Source organism: Taudactylus pleione, unplaced genomic scaffold (assembly GCF_031769625.1).
Source record: "Taudactylus pleione unplaced genomic scaffold, aTauple2 ptg000296l, whole genome shotgun sequence".
Classification (NCBI taxonomy): domain Eukaryota; kingdom Metazoa; phylum Chordata; class Amphibia; order Anura; family Myobatrachidae; genus Taudactylus; species Taudactylus pleione.
Window position 1 is genome coordinate 12,577,293 of NW_028284698.1, and position 20,204 is coordinate 12,597,496.

Below are 20,204 nucleotides of genomic sequence, written 5' to 3' on the forward strand. Positions count from 1 at the left end.
GCTTTATGGAATCTGCTCTGACAGAGAACCGAAACTGCTGACTTGTTATATTTTTCCCCCATTATATATATGTACACTTATAAATTACATGAATTGTATAGTAATGTTTGTCATAATTTCAGTATTCATTAGGAGCACATGTGACATGCAGAAAAGACTACACAGCTTTTATATGGAGATTGAATCCCACTTAAATTGTTTATACTAAGAGTTATTTATATTGGTTTCATAACATTATCTCATGTAACCAGTGTACAGTACATTGATTTTCTTAAGCAAATATTTTATAAATGTTACCGTACCACTTTCAAAATTTGTCTTGCATATGTTATCTGCTTTATCTACTGATAGTCTGGAAGTCCTAAAACACACTCACCAAGCCCAGGATCTGGAGAAGGCTGAAGTGGTAGAAGAACATGAGTCCAGTTGCTAGAATTGCCCACCAGAAGTTACAAAGTGGCTCTGGTGTGTACACACCTAGAAAATATTGATATTATAATAATTATAAGCCAAGCAATGCATACAAGTTACATTTAATATACTGTAAATCATATATAGGTGTTGTCGAGGCTTGTTAAGGTATACCTATAAAATGTAAAGATCCCTAGTAAATAAAAAAATATATAGGTATAGATACACACACACACACAAAGGGTGAGAAACAAGTGCTCTATAGTGTATTAAATTTAGTATGATTTGAGCTCCATATATGTTATGTGTACCTCAATAAAATCATATATAAGCTCATCAGGGTTATATATCTTTCCCGGATTCTTTCAAGAGGACTTCTCCCAGGTCTCAATGGACAATATACCAAGATGTACCTGATGTCTTTACAACGGTATAATGTTCTCCGATATAGATGTACTAGGAAAAGGGTATTAACTTCAATATATTCAGAGAAGAAGGAAATTATTATGTGTACCGTAATTACATAGTTTAAACGCTCAAAACCAAAAGGTGATCTTTCAAACGGTCATCAAGGTCATCTCTCCCAGTGTTAGGGTTTACCAAGATGTACCTCCCCTGATCCAGATCAGCCCCACAATGCCTCCTCAATACCATTCAAAGTTTATGGGGATATTATAAGAATAATATGTACTCTTATGGTATATTTATCTTCAAATGATAGGGAAGGTACATCTTGGTAAACCCTAACACTGGAAGAGATGACCTTGATGACAGTTTGAAAGATCACCTTTTGGTTATGAGCGTTTAAACTATGTAACTACGGTATGCATAATAATTTCATTCTCCTCTGAATATATCAAAAGTTAATACACTAGGAGGTGGCCTCTACCTCACCCCCCTTTTTCCTAGTACATCTATATCGGAGAACATTATACCGTTGTAAAGATATCAGGTACATCTTGGTATATTGTCCATTGAGACCTGGGAGGAGAAGTCCTCTTAAAACAGGAAAGATGTATAACCCTGATGAGCTTATATATGACTTCATTGCGGTACGCATAATATAAATATTATATTATATATATATATATATATATATATATATATATATTAGAGCTCAAATCATACTAAATAATTTAATACATATAGAGCACTTGTTTCTCACCCTTTTTAGTAATCTTCAACCCTTTTGAGACAACACAACGCCAGTCTTCTGGGAGCACTAACAGTGGCCACCTGAATATAGGGAGTGTATTTGAAAAATATACGTACTTTTGTATTGTAATTTGTTTAAAGACATATAGTGACACTCTGAAGATTGAAGCGCTTTTACAGCATTATTGTAGCAAACCTTGCCTTTTATACCACTGTCTGTCTGTCATATATATATATATATACACACATATATATATATATATATATATATATATATATATATATACACACACACACATACACACACAGACTTTGGTATAAAAGGCAAGGTTTGCTACTCAGTGTTACCCCCGGTAATGGCTATGTATTGAGATGTCTTGAAAAAGATTTGTGACAGGGGCCGTTAAGTCAACTTATATGTACATTTTTATGGATTAAAACATTTTTTTTTATTATTATTGGTGAGGGCCTTCTTTATGAATTTTTAATCTTAATTATAAGGCCCTGTAGAAGGGGATGAAATTGACAACACAATGCATAAGAAACAGACTAATTAGCCAGTACATAAATTCCAAAAGATACATAACAGTGTGCATAATTATGTAGAGAAGTCAAAAAGATGAGTGTGTGTACCAGGGCTGGCTGAAGTGGTACCATGCCATAGGGGACAAACCACAGGGCTGACTGACTCAGAGATTGGCACTATGCTCGGTTCTCATATTCCCTGAACTGCCTGAGGCTGGCCTGGTGTACTGGATAACTGTGTCCCATGATGTTACGGTCAGAGACAGATCCAGAATACAAAGCCCACCCCTACCAGTCCTGGATGCAGGAGAAAACAGAAAGGCACGGCTGGTCTGCACTGTGTACTGGAGCAGCAGCGGCATCATGTTCTTTTGCTTGCAGCTCAGCTAAAGCTGCCCACACACAAAGATTTTTTACCTGATCTGGCCGATTCAGACACATTGGAATGACAGATCGGGTAAAAAATGCCCAAATCGTGAGTCCCCACTCACGATCACAATGCGATGCGCGCCCCCACAGGTCGTGCCGTGCTGTTCGGCAGATCTGACAATCTAGGACACAATGCACTATAAAAAAAGTCTGGCTGCAGAAAATCGGATGAAGATTGGACAGCATATCGTGTGCTGAGAGAGTTTCAAGGGAAATCGGACACATCGTTGGATCGTAAGTATATCAGTCTGTGGGCACCTTAAGTCTTTCAGGAGAAGAGAATTTCAGGATGGCTGTAATTTTACCTCTGTTTGTGACTCACATGTGATGCTTATTTTTGTTGTGGTTAACCACCATTGTACTGTGGGGTGAAAGATATATAGGGCACTGTGGGGGCAATGGTATATATGGGCACTGGGGGGATGCCATGATTTATTTAGTGCTTTAAAAATTTGAGAACAGGATGCTAGTAGAGGGGGGGGGGGGGGTTAGGGAGAGAGATCAAAAAATTCTGAGATTTCAAGGGTCGGCACGTTTAGTCTCACTTAAAGAGGTGTCTCAATTATCCAGTTTCTCACTTATCCAGGTTCAATAAGTGTTCCTCATTCTTAGAGGTTCTCAGTCCTGTAAATCCAGGTACAGACAGATAGGGGTATTCAATATGGGTGCGATAACATCGTTTTTTGCGTTAATATCACTTGTTTTAGTTTTATACCGTATTCAATTTCAAAGACTCATCGCAGTTTTGAAAAGTCTTTGATAAAAAACGGTGATAACTTTTCACCATGGAATAGGTGTTGAAAAAAAGTGCAGAATTGGGGTTTAGGGGTGCAGGCTTAAAAAAAATAGCCTGCACCCCTGAGATTGACATTTAAAAAAGAACTGTGTCAAAAAAAGTAAAAAAAAAAAAAAATAGGGACACCCCAAAAAATGAATGTAAAAATTGGGGTGCAAAAAAAAAAAAAAAAAAAAAAAAATGGGAAAAAAATTGTCTAACAATAGGGAAATAGGTTCAGGACTATTCTGCATGTATGCGGCAGGTGTTTTCTAGAATAGAATTATAGCGGCAGGTGCACAAATGCAGAATTTTTAGAAAAATTACTTTAGGGACACCAAAATATGCTAGTACCCATTTTCATGTACCCCAAATTTGATGGGACCACTTAAAAAACGAAAAAAATATCCTAAGTGCTCTTCTGCATCACTTCTTCAATGTTGGAAAAAAAAAACCTGCTGCGGCTATTTAAATCCCCGACTTTCAATTAAAGGCTAAAACTGGGGTACCCATAGTGTTCCCCCATGTTTTTACAACTTTAGGGGTCTTACAATTATTTTAAGGAAAAATTCGTAACTTTACGCAAATCCAACTTCGGAGTTTCCCGTTTTCGTTAATTTTATTTTGAATACGGGGATAAGCGGGCGCCCGCACCATACCTTTACGCAGAAAAAAACTCCGATATGAAACGTTAACTTCGCCAGGGAAGTTAACCTTTCATATTGAATACCCCTCAGAGACTTGCAAAACCTGTACTAATCTCAGTTACAGAGGTTCTAAAGGCGGTAGTCTCAGTTATAGGTTAATAAATTGAACTAATCTCACTTAAAGAAGTCCTAATAGCAATCGTCTCCGTTATAGAGCGGATTATTCCTAATCGAGAAAAATAATCGATTAAAAATCAGTCTCAGTTAAAGAGGTTTGACAGTCCCACTAACAGAGGTTTTTTGGCGCACAAATGCCAGGACCTCACAATTAGTCTCAATAATAGAGGTTTCCAACTTATCCAGGTTCGACTATTATCTATAAATTAGCAGCTCCTCTAGGCAAATCCCCTATTAGCACGGGATCAAAATGATCAAATACATTCTAACAATGGACATATTAAATTAGAAGCGAAAAGCAGAGATCCGCGAAAAAGTATCTCAGATTGCGACTTTTCGCCAGGCAGAAAAGTATCTCTGTATTCAATTCCATTCACTTTTCGCGTATGCGGAAAGTCAATGTAATGTAATAGGCGAAAAAGATTTGCCTCTGAATAGGAGAAAAGTGCAACATTTTTATTTAGTGGTGCAAAGGTGGGCAAACCACTCAGAACCCTTGGAACAGGCCCCCAAAGGATAACTGTCAAAAAAATCCCTAAAAATAAGGAACACCCCACAAAAAGTAGTTTGTACTTTTTCGCCCCCAAATTCAAAGTGGGGGGACAAACATAAAAAGTAGCTAAATAGACATTTTGGGGGTCTGCAAGTATGGGTGAGGTGTTTTTTTTTTATTGTAGGTGTTTGCTTAAGGTGCGTTTTTAAGTACCCCAAATTTGACAGGACTACTTATTTTCTCAAAAAAAAACTGCTTAAAGCTATTCTTCACCACTTGTGCAAAGACGCTAATTAGAAGCAATTGCACCAACTGAAGTACCCCAAACAGTTTAATTTGGGCTAATCGGGCACTACTACATTGATCCCCAATGTTTCTGCATCTTTTTTTTGGAGGGGGGGGGGGGTTCAGTCTGATTTCCCCGATTCTGACACCATTTTTCACCTGTTCGGACTTTGCGTCTCCGTTTTTGCGACTTTTGGAAGTGAATAGGGCGAATAGCGGGTACACGCACGATAAGTTTCCGGGGATAAAATACGCAATGTAGGCGAAAAGTCCGGCAGGCGAAACTTTATCGCGTACACAAAACTAATTGAATACGCCCCAAAGTCAGGAAAGCACTCAGTGGTGTGTGCTTAGAATACTTTTAAAACCAATAAAGATATCAATGTCTTTACAAGATGAATCCGCTTATCTGAGGTTTTTAGTACATCATATTGTCGAAGCTGAATAATTGGCTGAGACAAGTTCAGTTTAAAATTTAATCGTGGCGATGCCATCTTGTGACTGGCCGCAAGACGCCATCTTGAAAATGAGATTGCAAGACGCCATTTTGCGAATGGTGGCCTAAGCGCCATTTTAGATAAACTCACATTTTAGTACATGTGGCGATGATACTATTAGCACCATGCGATTGCATTTTTCACCATTTCTCATACACACATTAATACGTACAATTGCGCTGTTAACTAGTCGCATATTAGCGAATGCATAGGACTTTGTATGAAACCGCTGTTTTATTAGCTTTATGCGCACGTATCTGCCCCAAGTTAACTAGCGTCCTTATATCAAACCCTCAATACCCACACATTACATATTCACACATAAGGTTCAATAAGCTTTAAAGTGTATGATTTAAGTTGGTTCAGTTACTTTAAATGCTGAGAAATAAAGAGATTTGATAACTAAGGTATTACACATGCTAAACAAGTCGTGTTTGGTCTTGTACTGATGCATATTCTTTTTACAGTATTCCGGTGTTATCGGTGGGGAGGTCGCATCATGCAAACTCGAGTTATGGATCACAGAACCTACAAGCAACAAAATGTATATTTCAGGAACAACTGTTAGGATGTTGCAGGGGGCGTGAAGAGAAAGATCTCCAGCTGTTAGAGGCAGGGAGAGTCTATTTGAACCAGCCTGTTAAATGTGCTGTAACAGATGCTTCTCCCCTGGGAACCAATGACATCAGCAACAAACTTCCCTATTGTCCTGTTTATTCTGGGGGGGTATAAATATGTGTGCACGAACGCTGGTTCTGAGTCTTCGTACTGAACACTGTATGACTAGGGGTCTCTTGCTGATGCTTATCTCCGGGTCCGGAAGCGCCTGCGTATGTATACTGTACTTGGGTCTGTATAATTTCCTTTTGCGCCTAAATTGTGTCTAGATCAATTGCGTGTAACTGTCTGAACTTTTACCTGAGTAACACTTGTGCTTTGGAACCACAGATTCCACGTCTAAGTCTTTATTTATGGTATGACTGCGTACGCAAATTAGCGTCATCGTAAGAAGGTATAGGCAGGTCATTAGAAGGTATAGGAAGGTGTGTATAGAGGTTCTGATCCAGTATCGTTAATATGTATACCCCTAACCAGGAATCTTCCTTTCCAAACAGAGATAGAAAGAAAGAAAATACTTTCAAACCAGTCTAAGTGTTCTCGTCATAAAGAAGATCTATGGCGAATGTCTTAAAATCTTTCGGATTCTGGAATTAAAGCCTTTCAACAGAAAAAAAACAAAAAGATGGTCCATGGCCACTTACTGTTTAGTATTTGAGAAAAGAGGATTTTCTTATACTCACCGCAAACTCCCTCCTCCCCTATTTAAGCCCTACCATCTCCTCCAGCTAGCCAGTTATTGATCTAACAAAGCCAAAAGGAGAACATAAAATCGCGTAAGGCAGGGGTTCCCAAACTGTGTGCCGTGGCACCCTGGGGTGCCTCGGGACACTTGTAGGGGTGTCTCAGGTTGGTGGTCCAACAGCAAATCAAATTATTTATGGTCAATGTAATGTAAATATGTGGACAAACAGAAGCGTAAACCTCTCCCCCACCACATAACTGAGCCTAAGGATGACAGGTCAGCACAATTTACTACCCTTTACTACTTCACTACATTTTTTTCTGAATTTCTCAACAAACATTTGGCACCCCTAAGTGCCGGGAAAACAATGCTGTTACTACAAAAAAGTTTGGGTACCACCAGAGGTGGACTGGGCCGGGGGGCAGGGTGCCATCTGCCCCCCGGGCCGGTACAATGTTTGTATTCCACGGCCGCCTGACTTTCAGGCACGCAGTCGCAGATGATGCTTCAGCTCCAAGTCCGACAGTCTGCTGCCCAGCTACGCTGCTAGAGAGATCTGAGACTAGTTACAGAGGCTAATAAAAAATGGCTGCCCCCATACCAGCTACAAGCTACAAAGAAATGGCCGCTGTCGACCAATGGGGAGCCAGGTTTCCTTTCCCAGGAACCCTAGAGGCCGGAAAGCGGAAAAAAGGGGGCGAGGCTTGTTGGGGAGTCTGTCAGGGAAGAGGAGCTGAAAAATAAGTTTGATCGATGGCACCCAGGGATGAGAGAGACAGAGGGGGCAGAGGTGAGGAGTGATCCAGAGTGCAGGAGAGCCTGCTTACTATCTTCTCTACACTTTTAGGTACCAGGTAAGGGGAGGGTGGAGCTTATGTACAGTGTATGTGTGTCTATCATGTGTATCTATCTATCTATCCATCTATCTCCTATCTATCATGTGTATCTATCTATCCATCCATCTCCTATCTATCATTTGTATCTATCTATCCATCTATCTCCTATCTATCATGTGTATCTATCTATCCATCTATCTCCTATCTATCATGTGTATCCATCTATCCATCTATCTCCTATCTATCATGTGTATCCATCTATCTCCTATCTATCATGTGTATCCATCTATCTCCTATCTATCATGTGTATCCATCTATCCATCTATCTCCTATCTATCATGTGTATCCATCTATCTCCTATCTATCATGTGTATCCATCTATCTCCTATCTATCATGTGTATCCATCTATCTCCTATCTATCATGTGCATCTATCTATCCATCTATCTCCTATCATGTGTATCCATCTATCTCCTATCTATCATGTGTATCCATCTATCTCCTATCTATCATGTGTATCTATCCATCTCCTATCTATCATGTGTATCTATCTATCTCCTATCTATCAAGTGTATCCGTCCGTCTGTCTGTCTGTCTGAGCAAATCTGTGGTTTGACATTTCATGAGGGAGAAGGAGAGTTATCAAATTTGAGGTACAGCTTTTAATCTGCAATGGGGGGGTCACATCTGAGGTAGGAATTTTCATAATGGGGGTTTGGGTCAGTTAAATCTGGGGTCTAATTTAAAAAGGGTGTAGTGGCCAGATTGTGGATCTGGTTTTATGTCTAATCTATAGAGGTCACTGTTATGGTCTCTATATTTAAGAGAGGACATGACTAGTATACTTTCTGTTTTTTTTCAGATGGGGCTGGTGGGTTATGTATTTGTTTATAGCTCTTTCATATAACAAGTTTGTTCTATTGCTATTTAACCCACAACCATATTAGATACACCACACCTCTGAGAAATTTATTATGCTATTTTTTCCATCGCAGTTATTTGGCAGAAAATCGAGGGCCTTATGCTTCTGTTTGCCCCCCAGGTTTATAGTTGCCAGCCAGCCCCTGGGTACCACTAGCGTAAGGTATAACTCAACCAACGTGCCAGAGGCACATGCAAGTTAACAAAAAACAAGGGAGTAAACTCAGTGTTCCTAGATGGACTCAAAATAATTGTTTTGACGGAGAATGCAAGAAAATCCTGGTTTCCTCTTTCGTCATATCTGGGAACACTGACTAGTATACCCCAAAAAAATCCCTTGTCCAAAGCTAAAAAGTTATCCTAAGTAATTTTGTTCAAAAAATGTATGCGGTAACTGCCCAGCTGGTGCATAAAGCCGGGTACACACTAGACTATATGTCATCCGATCCGAAGGATTGGAGCGACATATCGGGCACATTGTCTAGTGTGTACCCGCAATGTCGGTAACAAGGGGGTATGTTTATAGGGAACAACTATGGTCCAAGATGACCCTCTTCCGGGGCAGGGCATGGGTTGCAGCAGGTGAGAGACGCTCAAAATAATTGTGCTTCTTCCTGCAGTCACTAAATAAATATCTGCCTAGCTGGAAAAGATAGGAGGGCTACTGTTTAGTACCTACTTCTCAGCCTTTCCACTTAACCCAGCATCAGTGTTCCCCGGATAATTATTTATAAAGAAATCTTCACTATAAAATATACATTATATAGCATTTATAGCCAATGCAGTATGACCCCACTTATGGTGTGATGTTGCACGGCTACTTGTCCTACCTTCCCTAGAAGGCGTGAACTCTTCACAATGGCGTCACCTAGTGGAGGCAAGTCATGCATTTTTCACCCTACACATTTGGTCTATAATGAGACTTCCTCTGCGGTAAATCTAACTGCAGTTGAAAGAACCGTAACCTATTATTAACGATTGCATCATGTTCCACAACGGGAATTAGTGCACTTTATTCTCTCTGCTAGCAGATATATATATATATATATATATATAAATAGATAGATAGATAGATAGATAGATAAGAGAGATTATATATAGTGCTTATAAAAGTTTTAATCATACAAAACAAACAGAGAATCCTGTCTGTAAGCATGCAACATTCGTACCTTAAATCACACTGAGTGGGCTGATTACCATTTGGTTTCAATGTAATTATACCCGGCAATATATTAACAGATACTATACCCTGTGGGATTCCTGGAGACCTTGAAAAGGGGAGCAGCGGCTTCAACATAGGAGCCTAGTGCAGACATCACATCCTATATTAGGATAATGAGTGCTGGACTAACTTATTGTATTTCCATTCTTTAATTTTATTGAATATTTTACAAGCAAATGGTAATATGAGCATCTGCTTATACTGTTTATATACACATATACATACATATATATATATATATATATACACACACACACACACATATTATATAGATAATGTAGATAATGTAGAGAAAGACAAACCGATAGGGCCATTAAATGAAGTGCCCCATACATGATTATTTAAAAAAAATAAAAATCTGTAACCATGTTAGGATGACAAATTAAATTAGTGAACAAGAACTTCAAACCTTTCCCAAAATGAACACTAGATGGCAACAACATGCAATATTTTACAACAGAAATAATAATTGGGATGAATTTGTATTCAACAATATTAGAAACCACTGAAATACAGGAGGACGTTCAATGCAAAAAGAATAGTGCAGCAAAGAAAGCTTCATTGCTTACAGTTTCATATAATGAGGAAATTCAGTTAGTCCCGGTAAAATCTTGGTTGGCATGACATGAGGCGCGTATAGTAAGGTCATTTTGCTTACTGTGCATTTTAATTGTTAAAGGCTTATCCTGGCAGTTGAACAATAATTTTCTATGACGCTAGGGGCCATATTCAATTAGGCTGCGAAAACCCATACTTTATCGCCGATGAAGTCATTTTCGCCGATTTCACTTTTCCCCGTATTCAATTTCAAAGACTTTTCGCAGGTGCGAAGTGTCTTTGGCAAAATCCAGGGATAAGTTTTCACCATAGGATAGGTGGCGAAAAAAAAGTGCAGAATTGGGGTTTTGGGGTACAAATTAAAAAAAAGTATCCTGCACCCCTTTTACTGTTCCCTAAAGGTATTGTGTCCAAAAAAAATTAAAGTTTAACAGGACATCCCAAAAAAAGTACTTTCGTTTTGGGGGCGATAAAAAAACAAAAACTGGGGGTCAAACTTCTAAACCAGCGAAAGAGTCAGGTGTTTTTTGGATTGCAGGTGGATTATTCACGATTTTTAAAACTTCACATTAGCCACTTTAAAATATGCTACTGTGTTTCCTCGATAATAAGACCTACCCCGAAAATAAGTCCTACCCTTACTTTTGAAAAACGGTCCAAAATAAGCCCTAACAAAAAATAGAGGAAAAAAAAATAATGGTAAGTAAAGAATTGTAAAGCAGGACTGAGGCCATGATGGGGATAAAAGCAGGACTGAGGGCATGATGGGGATAAAAGCAGGACTGAGGGCATGATGGGGATAAAAGCAGGACTGAGGGCATGATGCTGTCAATGTTAATTAAAATAAGCCCTACCCCGAAAATAAGCCCTATGGAGTTTTTTCGACCAAAAAATAAAATAAGACAGTGTCTTATTATCGGGGAAACACGGTAGTACCCATTTTCATGTACCCCAAATTTGATGGCACTAGTGGTTTAAAAAAATATACAAAAAATTGCTAAATGATAGTCTTCACCACTATCTCAAAAGGTGCTAAAAAGCACCTATTGAGACCATTTAAAAAACCCAAATACCTTTAGCAGGGCTATTCGGGGGTACCCATAGTTATCCCCATGTCAAACCATCTTTTTGGGGGTGTCAGGCTGATTTCCCCAAAAATGACAGGACTTTTCGTACATTACCTTATCGCTGGGTCCCGTTTTTGCCGATTCCAAATTGAATGCGGGGACACGCGCGATAACTTTTCACTTGCAACACCTCCGATGATGGTGAAAAGTCCGGAAATTGACTTTTCGCCTCAAATTGAATATGGCCCTAGGTGTGTTAAGTGTGAGGGAAAGATGGGCAAATCAGGCTGTACCCCAAAAAAGTGCAAACTAACATAGGATAACAGTATAGAAGTATATTAGTGGCCAACACAAAGTATATGGGGCGCTTCAAAAGGTGTCAAATGGCTGATTTTTGAATTTTTTAACAGTAAAAGAATAGTAAGCAAGTGATTTTTCAGAAAATTAATGCTCTAGATCACAGGTTCTCAAACTCGGTCCTCGGGACCCCAAACGCTGCATGTTTTGAAGGTCTCCTGACAGAATCACAAGTGAAATTAGCTCCACCTGTGGATCTTTTAAAATGTGTCAGTGAGTAATGAACACACCTGTGTACCTGCTGGGTGACCTGGAAAACGTGACTTGTGTCGGGTCCTGAGGACAGAGTTTGAGAACCACTGCTCTAGATCAGTGGTTCTCAAACTCTGTCCTCAGGACCCCACACAGACAACATTTTCCAGGTCATGCAGCAGGTGCACAGGTGTAGTCAATACTCACTGACATTTTAAAACATCCACAGGTGGAGCTAAATATTTCACTTGTGATTCTGTGAGGAAACCTGGAAATCATGCACTGTTTGGGGTCCTGAGGACCGAGTTTGAGAATCTGTGCTCTAGATGGATCTGGGGTGCATAAAAATGCCTGTAAGTTGATTTTTGTGTCATTTTAAGCTACAAACACCTTTCCCACATATACCAGTCCCACATCATTTAACCCATTCTGCAGAATATCACCCCAAAATGCCATTAGCCAAATTATGGCACTAAAAAAAATCTTCTAAGCGCCTAATTAATCATTAGGGGGCTGCCCCAAGGGTTCTGAACCAAGTTCCAACATTTTAACCTTAAAATAGGGAATGTCTCCAAATCTTCCCCTGCTCAGGGGCTGCTAACTAAAAGGCATGTTAAATTCCTATGGAGTGGTAATGCAACTTAACATATGCAGCTATATATCAGGCTAATTGAATAAGGAAATTCGCTCCCAGCAATGTTAAGTCGCATTTACCAATTTAAGTTAGTTAACACTCCTAATTGAATTTGGCCCAAAGAATGCACTACACAAAGAGAATTTCTAAATAAAAAAAATGTATTGCAGGGGTTCTTGAAATACAGGTGCCTGTCACTTTGTGCCATTATAGAACAGAGACCATTGTGCACAGATACAGATCACGCTTAACGCCAGGACAATAGTGAGTACAACAACTAAGTTCACGTTCTCCAATGCACTCTTAGATCTCTCCCTTATGTATCATAACATTCCAACTAAAGACCATATTGCCTCTTTACAGAGATTGTTTAAATCACACACATCAGTTCCTGCTGCTATGGTGAAACTTACAAGCTAAGGGCCTGAATCAGAGATGTACGTTCATCATCGGATGAACATACATCTCCGATGGTAAGGGGTCTGCGTATGTGCAGAATGGGTCCTGTGATTAGTCTTGTAGACCCATCCAAGCCACAGTATGATTGACATGCTGCGGCGTTTGGGGGTGCGGAGCAGGGGCATGGCTGGTCACCGTACCCAGAAACAGGGGCGTGTTGCCCCCTTTTTTCAAGAGGGACGAGGCCAGGGTCTACTACTGTGAGTCTGTGATAGTCACTTCAGAGGCCAGAAATCTGTGGATGCAGATTATTGGCCTCTAAAGTGACCAGCACATAGGTCAGGCTGTGGGAAGCTTCAGCTTCCACTGCCTGACCAAAGGAGCAACAAACGCCGACCATCTCAGCCTGCGACATCAGTCGCAGTGCTGGGATCGCAAACGCAGCAAGGAGGTGTCTGACACCTCCTTCTGCATTTGCATTAAGATGGATGGAATTGCAAGGCTGCTTGAATGTGGTTCAGCAATTCCATCCATCTCTGAATCAGGCCCTAAATCTAACTAGCCCACCTATACACTTGAGTCAAATTCATTAGATGCAAATTAACAATTGTAAGCTTGCGGGTCCAGTTTTACTACTGTTTTGTTTCCAATTGTAAAGCACAACGGAATATGCTGCCCTACATAAATAAATGTTAAGAAATAATAATATAAACAAGTATTTTTTGGATGGTGGGAGGAAACCATGTAAGTTTAATTATGCTTGCTCCGAACATGGGGAGAACATACAAATACCAAACAGATCGGGTCCCTGATCAGAATGAAACACATGACCCCAGCATGTTCAATCATCTTAAACACATTATTAGCATATTTACTACTTTTAATGGAAAAAGTGTGTTGTTTTCATTTGTGCATCAGCATGTGTTTGTATTTTGATACTTAGCAGTTTGTGATGTAAGAAATCAAAGACAAAACAATTAGATTTAAGTAACTAAACTGCAAGATACAAATATAAATAATATAACTGGATGTATTCAATTAAATACTGAGTATAGTTTAAACAAAAAGTATAAAAATCCATGCGTAAAGGAACAGAGGTTATTGCAGGTCATACCTCTCTTCCGCAGCAAGTAGATGGGAACAACGTACAGCAAGATGTGCTGAATATAATACACCTCAACTTCGAATGGCAACTGCAATTAGAGAAGAAAACAAGAACCAACACGTTTAGCCCTTCTTATTGTGAACTCAGTACAGGTGTCTCTAAATTGCTCCAACCAAAGTACACAGAAACATCCTGACAGAAATATGAACAAGAGAACTATTCACAGATGAAAAGGGGAAAGGGCAAGAGTAAAGATTATTTATATATTCCTGCCCAGCTACCAGACGTGTCCCATGGATAATAGTACTGCTTCAGATGGTGTGTGGTTACTGCCTGGTACGGTGCCATCTCAGGCTTAAGGAATTAGTGGCAGTCTTTTCTGCAGGTTTTTCATACACTTTACTTTAGAGCTGTGAGGGTGGAAAAGGTTGGCAAATAGATCACATCAGTATTCAGAAAACCAGATGGCATTCAAAGACTTCACCAAGCACGTTTCCTATAGTCCAGATACAGGACCTGATGTACAAGGCACGCTGGATGTGCCGCAGTTCCTAATAATCCAGCCAGAGCACGCAAAGGTGCACACTTCTCCTCCACTAAACACAAATTAGAGGAAGGCCTAGGTGCGTGACGAGGAACGAAAACGTCCAGAAAGTGTAAACTGCTTTCCCATGTTGAGCTGATGGCTTCTTGAATTTTCTCTTCCTTAAATGTAGGTTTCTTCAGAATGACGGGTAATAGAGGTTTAAATATAAACAACTTTGGTTGTGAAAGCATCTGCAAACAACTAACCATCCGGCCTCCACATGAAACAAAGCCCAAAAAGCAATGCAGACTAAATTATTTACTAGAGCTAAAAGAACCTGCATTAAATCAATGCTTAATTGCATACAGTGGGTCTTACTCAGTCTGAAATCCTAAATGAGATTTTGTTTTGGTCTCACATTGCGATTTTACACATTAGGACAATTTTTAGCAATCCACGTCTTTTTATCAGTTCCAAACGTGACTTGAGACTGTGAGTGACTATGGAGCAGAGACTGTGGCTGGTCCTGGAGTTGCAGGAAGTAAGCATGGGTGTGCAGCCGCAAGAAAGTACAGTAAGGTCATGGTGTGGGCATGCAATCGCATAGTGCGACTAAAATGGATGGTAAATAAAAATTGCAAAAACAGCCCTCTAAAGAGGTCCGAGTTGCATGTGTTCAGTATAAAGTTCATAGTAAAGACTGCATGGGAGTTCTGCGCTGACAGTATAGAACCTTCTTATATAGACAACATAGCAGCCTCAAAGAGAAATGGCTAGCTTCTTAAAGGAAAAGACAATGAAAAAGAATGTATGAGGTGCTGGTGTTGCTATAAATCAAACAACTTGAGCCCAGTTTTAAACATTATGGCGTCCATGTACTTTTAAAGTTTAATGAAAATATCCCCACTATGTACCAAGTGGAACTCGCAGGGACAACGGTTGCGGTTACTGCTGTCCCTGCGAGTTATATCCCCGGCATTTAGACGAAGTCTTTCACAGAAGTGAAAGACTTCCCCGGGGGAAGCAGACACTACGCATGGTGTCAGCTTCCGGAATTGGCCGCGTGCTGCGGGAGAGAGAGTGAAAGATCTCTCTACTGCCCCTCAAGCCCCCATATGCTTACAGTAGTTTTCACCATCAGCTTTGCTTATTGGCATTTAGTACATAGGGGTCAGATCATAGCCCCCATTGATAATAATGGGGACTGCGATCTGCAGTGCTAATTAGCACTTTGCCGGAGAATGATGTGAAATCTCAGGCACTGTGCTTTTAGTACAAAGGTTCACTACATAAAATTATGCAGAAAGTGCAGTTTGACACATAGGCCCGTAAGGGTATTCTACTTTAACTCATAAAATGTACAAATTAGTACAATAAGTATATATAAAAAATTATATACTAAAGCAGAGTTAAAAAAACGAAATACATAAACTTATATGTAAATTTAAAAAACTAGTGACGTCAGAGTAATAATTTGTCTCTGAAAATATGGTAAATTTGACAGTTCCAAAGGAATGATGTGAGAAGCGGATTTAGGGGAAATTCAATTGTTTATCTGGCGTTGGTTAGTAATGGGCACCTGATGGAGGAATTCAATTGTTGCTCTGATAAGATGTGAGTGCCCGTGGGCCAGACATTTCTGCTCACACCCTCCTGAGGTGGTGGGCAGAAATTTATTTCATTTATTATCAGTTACTTACATAGCGCCAACATAGAACGTTGTGCTTTACAATTGGGAACAAACAGTAATAGTCTGTCCGTTATTACCCAGTCTTGTTCTAAGATACGAGGGCTTTGCTCGCAAGCTTACATTCTATAGGGAAATGGGCACTGATACAAGGATAGGGGCTACCTATTCGCAAACAGTGTGTTTTGGGTGCCCAGACATTTTTTTTTTTTTTTTTAAACTCTACTCATAAAACATACAAATTAGTATGTTAAGACATATACAATATATAATAAAGCAAAGTATGATACTCAAAGGGGGCAATTCAATGGTTTTTGCCAATGGCTCTGACTAATGAGGTAGCGAGCAGAACTGTGTGATAAATCTGTGGTGTGGGTGCCCAAACTGCTGTGTGGACAACCTAACCAGGACAGACAGGTTTAGACGGTTTACAAAACCCAGTCTAATTGGGTGAGACAAGAGTGATAATAAATGGGCGCCAAAAACTCTTGAATTGCTACATTGGGCGCAAATTAACATGGCTAAAAAAAATAAAATGTATGGCCCCTTAATGCTTAAAACTGGGCTCAAGTTGTTTCATTTATAGCAATATATAACATCAGCGCCTCAGTCTTTTTCAAATGTGAAAATATGCCCATTTATGCAAGACCTCTACAACCAATGCATCAGTGTTTTAAGTGATTTTACACTGCAGTATACACAAATAAATAATGCTTATCTGCTATATCTGGCCGCTACCTGTAAACACAATTGCACTTTGTACTGTTACTTCAAACATTTAGCAAATGCATGCACTCGTAAACAAGTATCATCTCAGCCAGGAATAACAAAGGGAGGGAGAGGCATCCTAAGGGGAAGGAGTCATAGCTTGATATTTGCGTAAGTGACAGACTCAACGGGGACGATGAAGATGTTTTCACCCATGGTTGTGACTAATGTGCCACCAGACAGAGCAATTAAATTGATGCTCCGTACAGGTGCAAATGCCGCGGGTGGACACATTTCTGCTACCTCATGCAGTGGCAAGCACAAATGTGAGAAAAGTCCTTGTCTTAAGGTGCCCAAGCTGCTGTTTGGGCGCGCTAACTGGGACTTTAGATGGTATTAACCATTTTACGCAGCCAAATCCGGTCTATTTGGGCAGGACACGTGCGAAAATAGGATTTTGGTACTTACTGGTAAATCCTTTTCTCTGATTCCACAGGGGCACTGGAGGTGCTTACGCTGGGGTATAGAGGCGTGGTTAGCTGGAGCTGGCACTTTAAATAATTTAGAAGTGTGAAGCTCGTCCCCCCTCTATTCCCCACAAGCCCTCAGTTTAGAAAATGAAGACCGAGAGGAGATGGAGAACAACCGGAATGAAAGGAAGAGGATATCACACAACAACAAAACCATCCAACATATGGAACAAACTGAACAGGCAGGCGAAGAGCGCTGAGGTGGGCGTCCAGTGTCCCCTGTGGAATCAGAGAAAAGGATTTACCGGTAAGTACCAAAATCCTATTTTCTCTTTCATCCACTAGGGGACACTGGAGGTGCTTACGCTGGGGACGTCCCAAAGTTTTCCCCACGGGCGGGAGCGCTATGAGGAACCTGCAGTACAAGGCGGCAAAACATGATGCTGAAGCCGCAAATGTATCAATTCTATAAAACTTCACAAAAGTTAGCACTGAAGACCAAGTGGGCACACGGCACAATAGTAAAGTAGAGGCACCCCTAGGTGCTGCCCACGACGTACCCACAGAACGTGTGGAATGAGCAGACACGGACATAGGAGGTTGACTATCATTGCTGACATGAGCTTGACAGATTGTCAGTCTAAGCCAACATGCCAACCCTGTTTGGACGCTGGCCAACCCTTCCGAACAGCCTTATAAAAGGACAAAAAACAAACAAACAAACAAAAAAACAACAACTCAGACTCGCGTAAGGACACCGTCCAAGCAACAGAGGTGGAGAGCTATAACCGCATCCAGGGTAGAATAAATACCGGAGTCCCCTACCAAAGTAGGTACCACAATAGGCTGATTTATGTAGAAAACAGACAACCATAGGAAGGAAATTAGCTTGCGTCCTGAGCCCCGTCCTATCATCATGAAACACAAGGCTTATAAAACAGAGCCCCCAATTCAAACCCCTACGAGCCGTAGCCAAAGCCCGGAGGAGGACCGTCTTCCAAGACAAATACTTAATATCAACCTCTTGGGAGGTTCATGGAAGACTGAAGAAACAAAAGTACCAAGTATAAGACTTAAGGAGCCATAGGTGGTACAAAGGGTGGCTGCACCCACAACACCCCCTGAAGAAAATCTGCGTTGCAGGTAGGAGGGCCAACCTGCGTTGAAACAAAATAGAAAGAGCAGAAATCTGCACTTTTAATGATCCTAGGTGAAGACTAGAATCTAATCCCGTTCTGAGAGAAGTAAAAACAGGATAACGAAACACCCTTGACGGAAGGCCCCGACTGTAACACCATATGATAGAAGAGCGCCAGATGCAATGATAATGCGCATCCGAAACCAGTTTCCTGGAGCGAAGCATGGTGGGAATAACAGAGTCTGGGATGCCCTTTCATCTAAGATATCGGATTCAAGAACCACCCCGTTCCACGCAGTTGTGCTAAGTTGGGGTGAACTAAAGGACCCTGCTGCAGAAGGTCCGGATGAAGAGGAAGCAACCCGGATGGATATCCTGGTGACTTAGGTAATCTGCTTCCCAGTTGTCCACTCCCAGGATGAATACTGCCGACAGGATTACTGACGGACTCTCGGCCCACTAGAAAATCTGAGATACTTCTCACATTGCCACACGACTTCGAGTGCTGGCCCGGCGGTTAATGTAAGCGACAGCCGTCGCGTTGTCTGACAGAACTCGTACCAGACGGGACCTTAGAAACTGCGCTGCTTCTAGCCGAGCATGGGAAACTGCTCCGAGTTCCAACACACCGTCTTTTCTGTAGGGACCACCGATGAGAGTAATAGTAGAGGACCATAGTTCACCATCCTCCGTGCTGGCGTCTGTCGTATCCACCAGAGGAGTGCCACCCTGGTTGCAGGGGCCAAATGGATCAGTTGATTTAGATGCAGGCGAGACCCTGATCCCTGTGTCAGCAGGGCCAGCTGGAACACTCGGAAGTGGAATTGTCCGAATTGTAGTGCCTTGAAAGCAGCTACCATCTTCCCCAAGAGACGAAGACCGAGAAGCAAGGACACCCTCCTTGGTCTGAGGGCTAGCTGAAAGAGCAGCCGGATGCCAAGTCTTCAAAAAGGAAAAACCTCTGTAATGCCGTATCTAGGATCATCGGACTCGGATTGGGTTTCTTGAAATTGATTATGTCAGTGAGGCATGGTCCAAGAGAAGTGGTCCGATGGAGCCTTGATTAACTGATCGACATGACAGACATAATTTTAGTGAAAACACTGGGAGCCGAGGATAACCCGAACGGCAACGCTCGAAACTGATGGTGAGTTTGCAAAATCGTAAAATGCAGTAAAGCCTGATGCGGTTCCCAATTTGGGACATGGTGATGCACATCCTTTATATACAGAGAAATGAGGAACTCTGCCGGTTCGAAGCTTGCAATGACAGACTGAAGTGACTCCATAGTGAAACGATACAGCTTCAGATACTGTTTGAAGACTTTAGGTTTAACAGGGGCCTTGTCCATGGACACCGGCAGACTCGCAGAGAAGAACCGATGTGGAGTGGAAACGTCGAAATCTATTCGGAACCGCACGGAAAGTAGCTTGCGAATCCACGGATCTAAAGAGGTCTGGTTCCAAGCTTGTTGAAAAGTCTGTAAGCAAGGTCCCATCGCAGGAGATCCCAGGTGGGATGGGAGACAGTCAGCCACCTGTTGGTCGACTCGTCTTTGATCCTGTGGACGTGTAACTGTATGTGGGCGACCTCTACCTCTGCCACCCCTAATGTGCGAGGGGGTACCTCTGGCCCTTTAACAAAAGGGATGCATGAAAGGAATGAAATAAGGGACCAGTGTAAGTCCT

The 20,204-nt window shown here is 41.1% G+C and overlaps 1 protein-coding gene across 1 annotated transcript in view; it reads right to left on the reverse strand.

Moving 5' to 3' along the window:
* The window catches only part of TMEM164 (transmembrane protein 164), a 126,573-nt gene that overhangs the window by 11,087 nt on the left and 95,282 nt on the right, over positions 1-20,204 (reverse strand). The window contains exons 4-5 of the mRNA XM_088482925.1: positions 13,997-14,075; positions 377-477 (exon numbers count right to left, since the gene is read on the reverse strand). Of these exons, the coding sequence (XP_088339051.1) occupies positions 377-477; positions 13,997-14,075 (180 nt within the window). The remainder of the gene's footprint in view (positions 1-376; positions 478-13,996; positions 14,076-20,204) is intronic.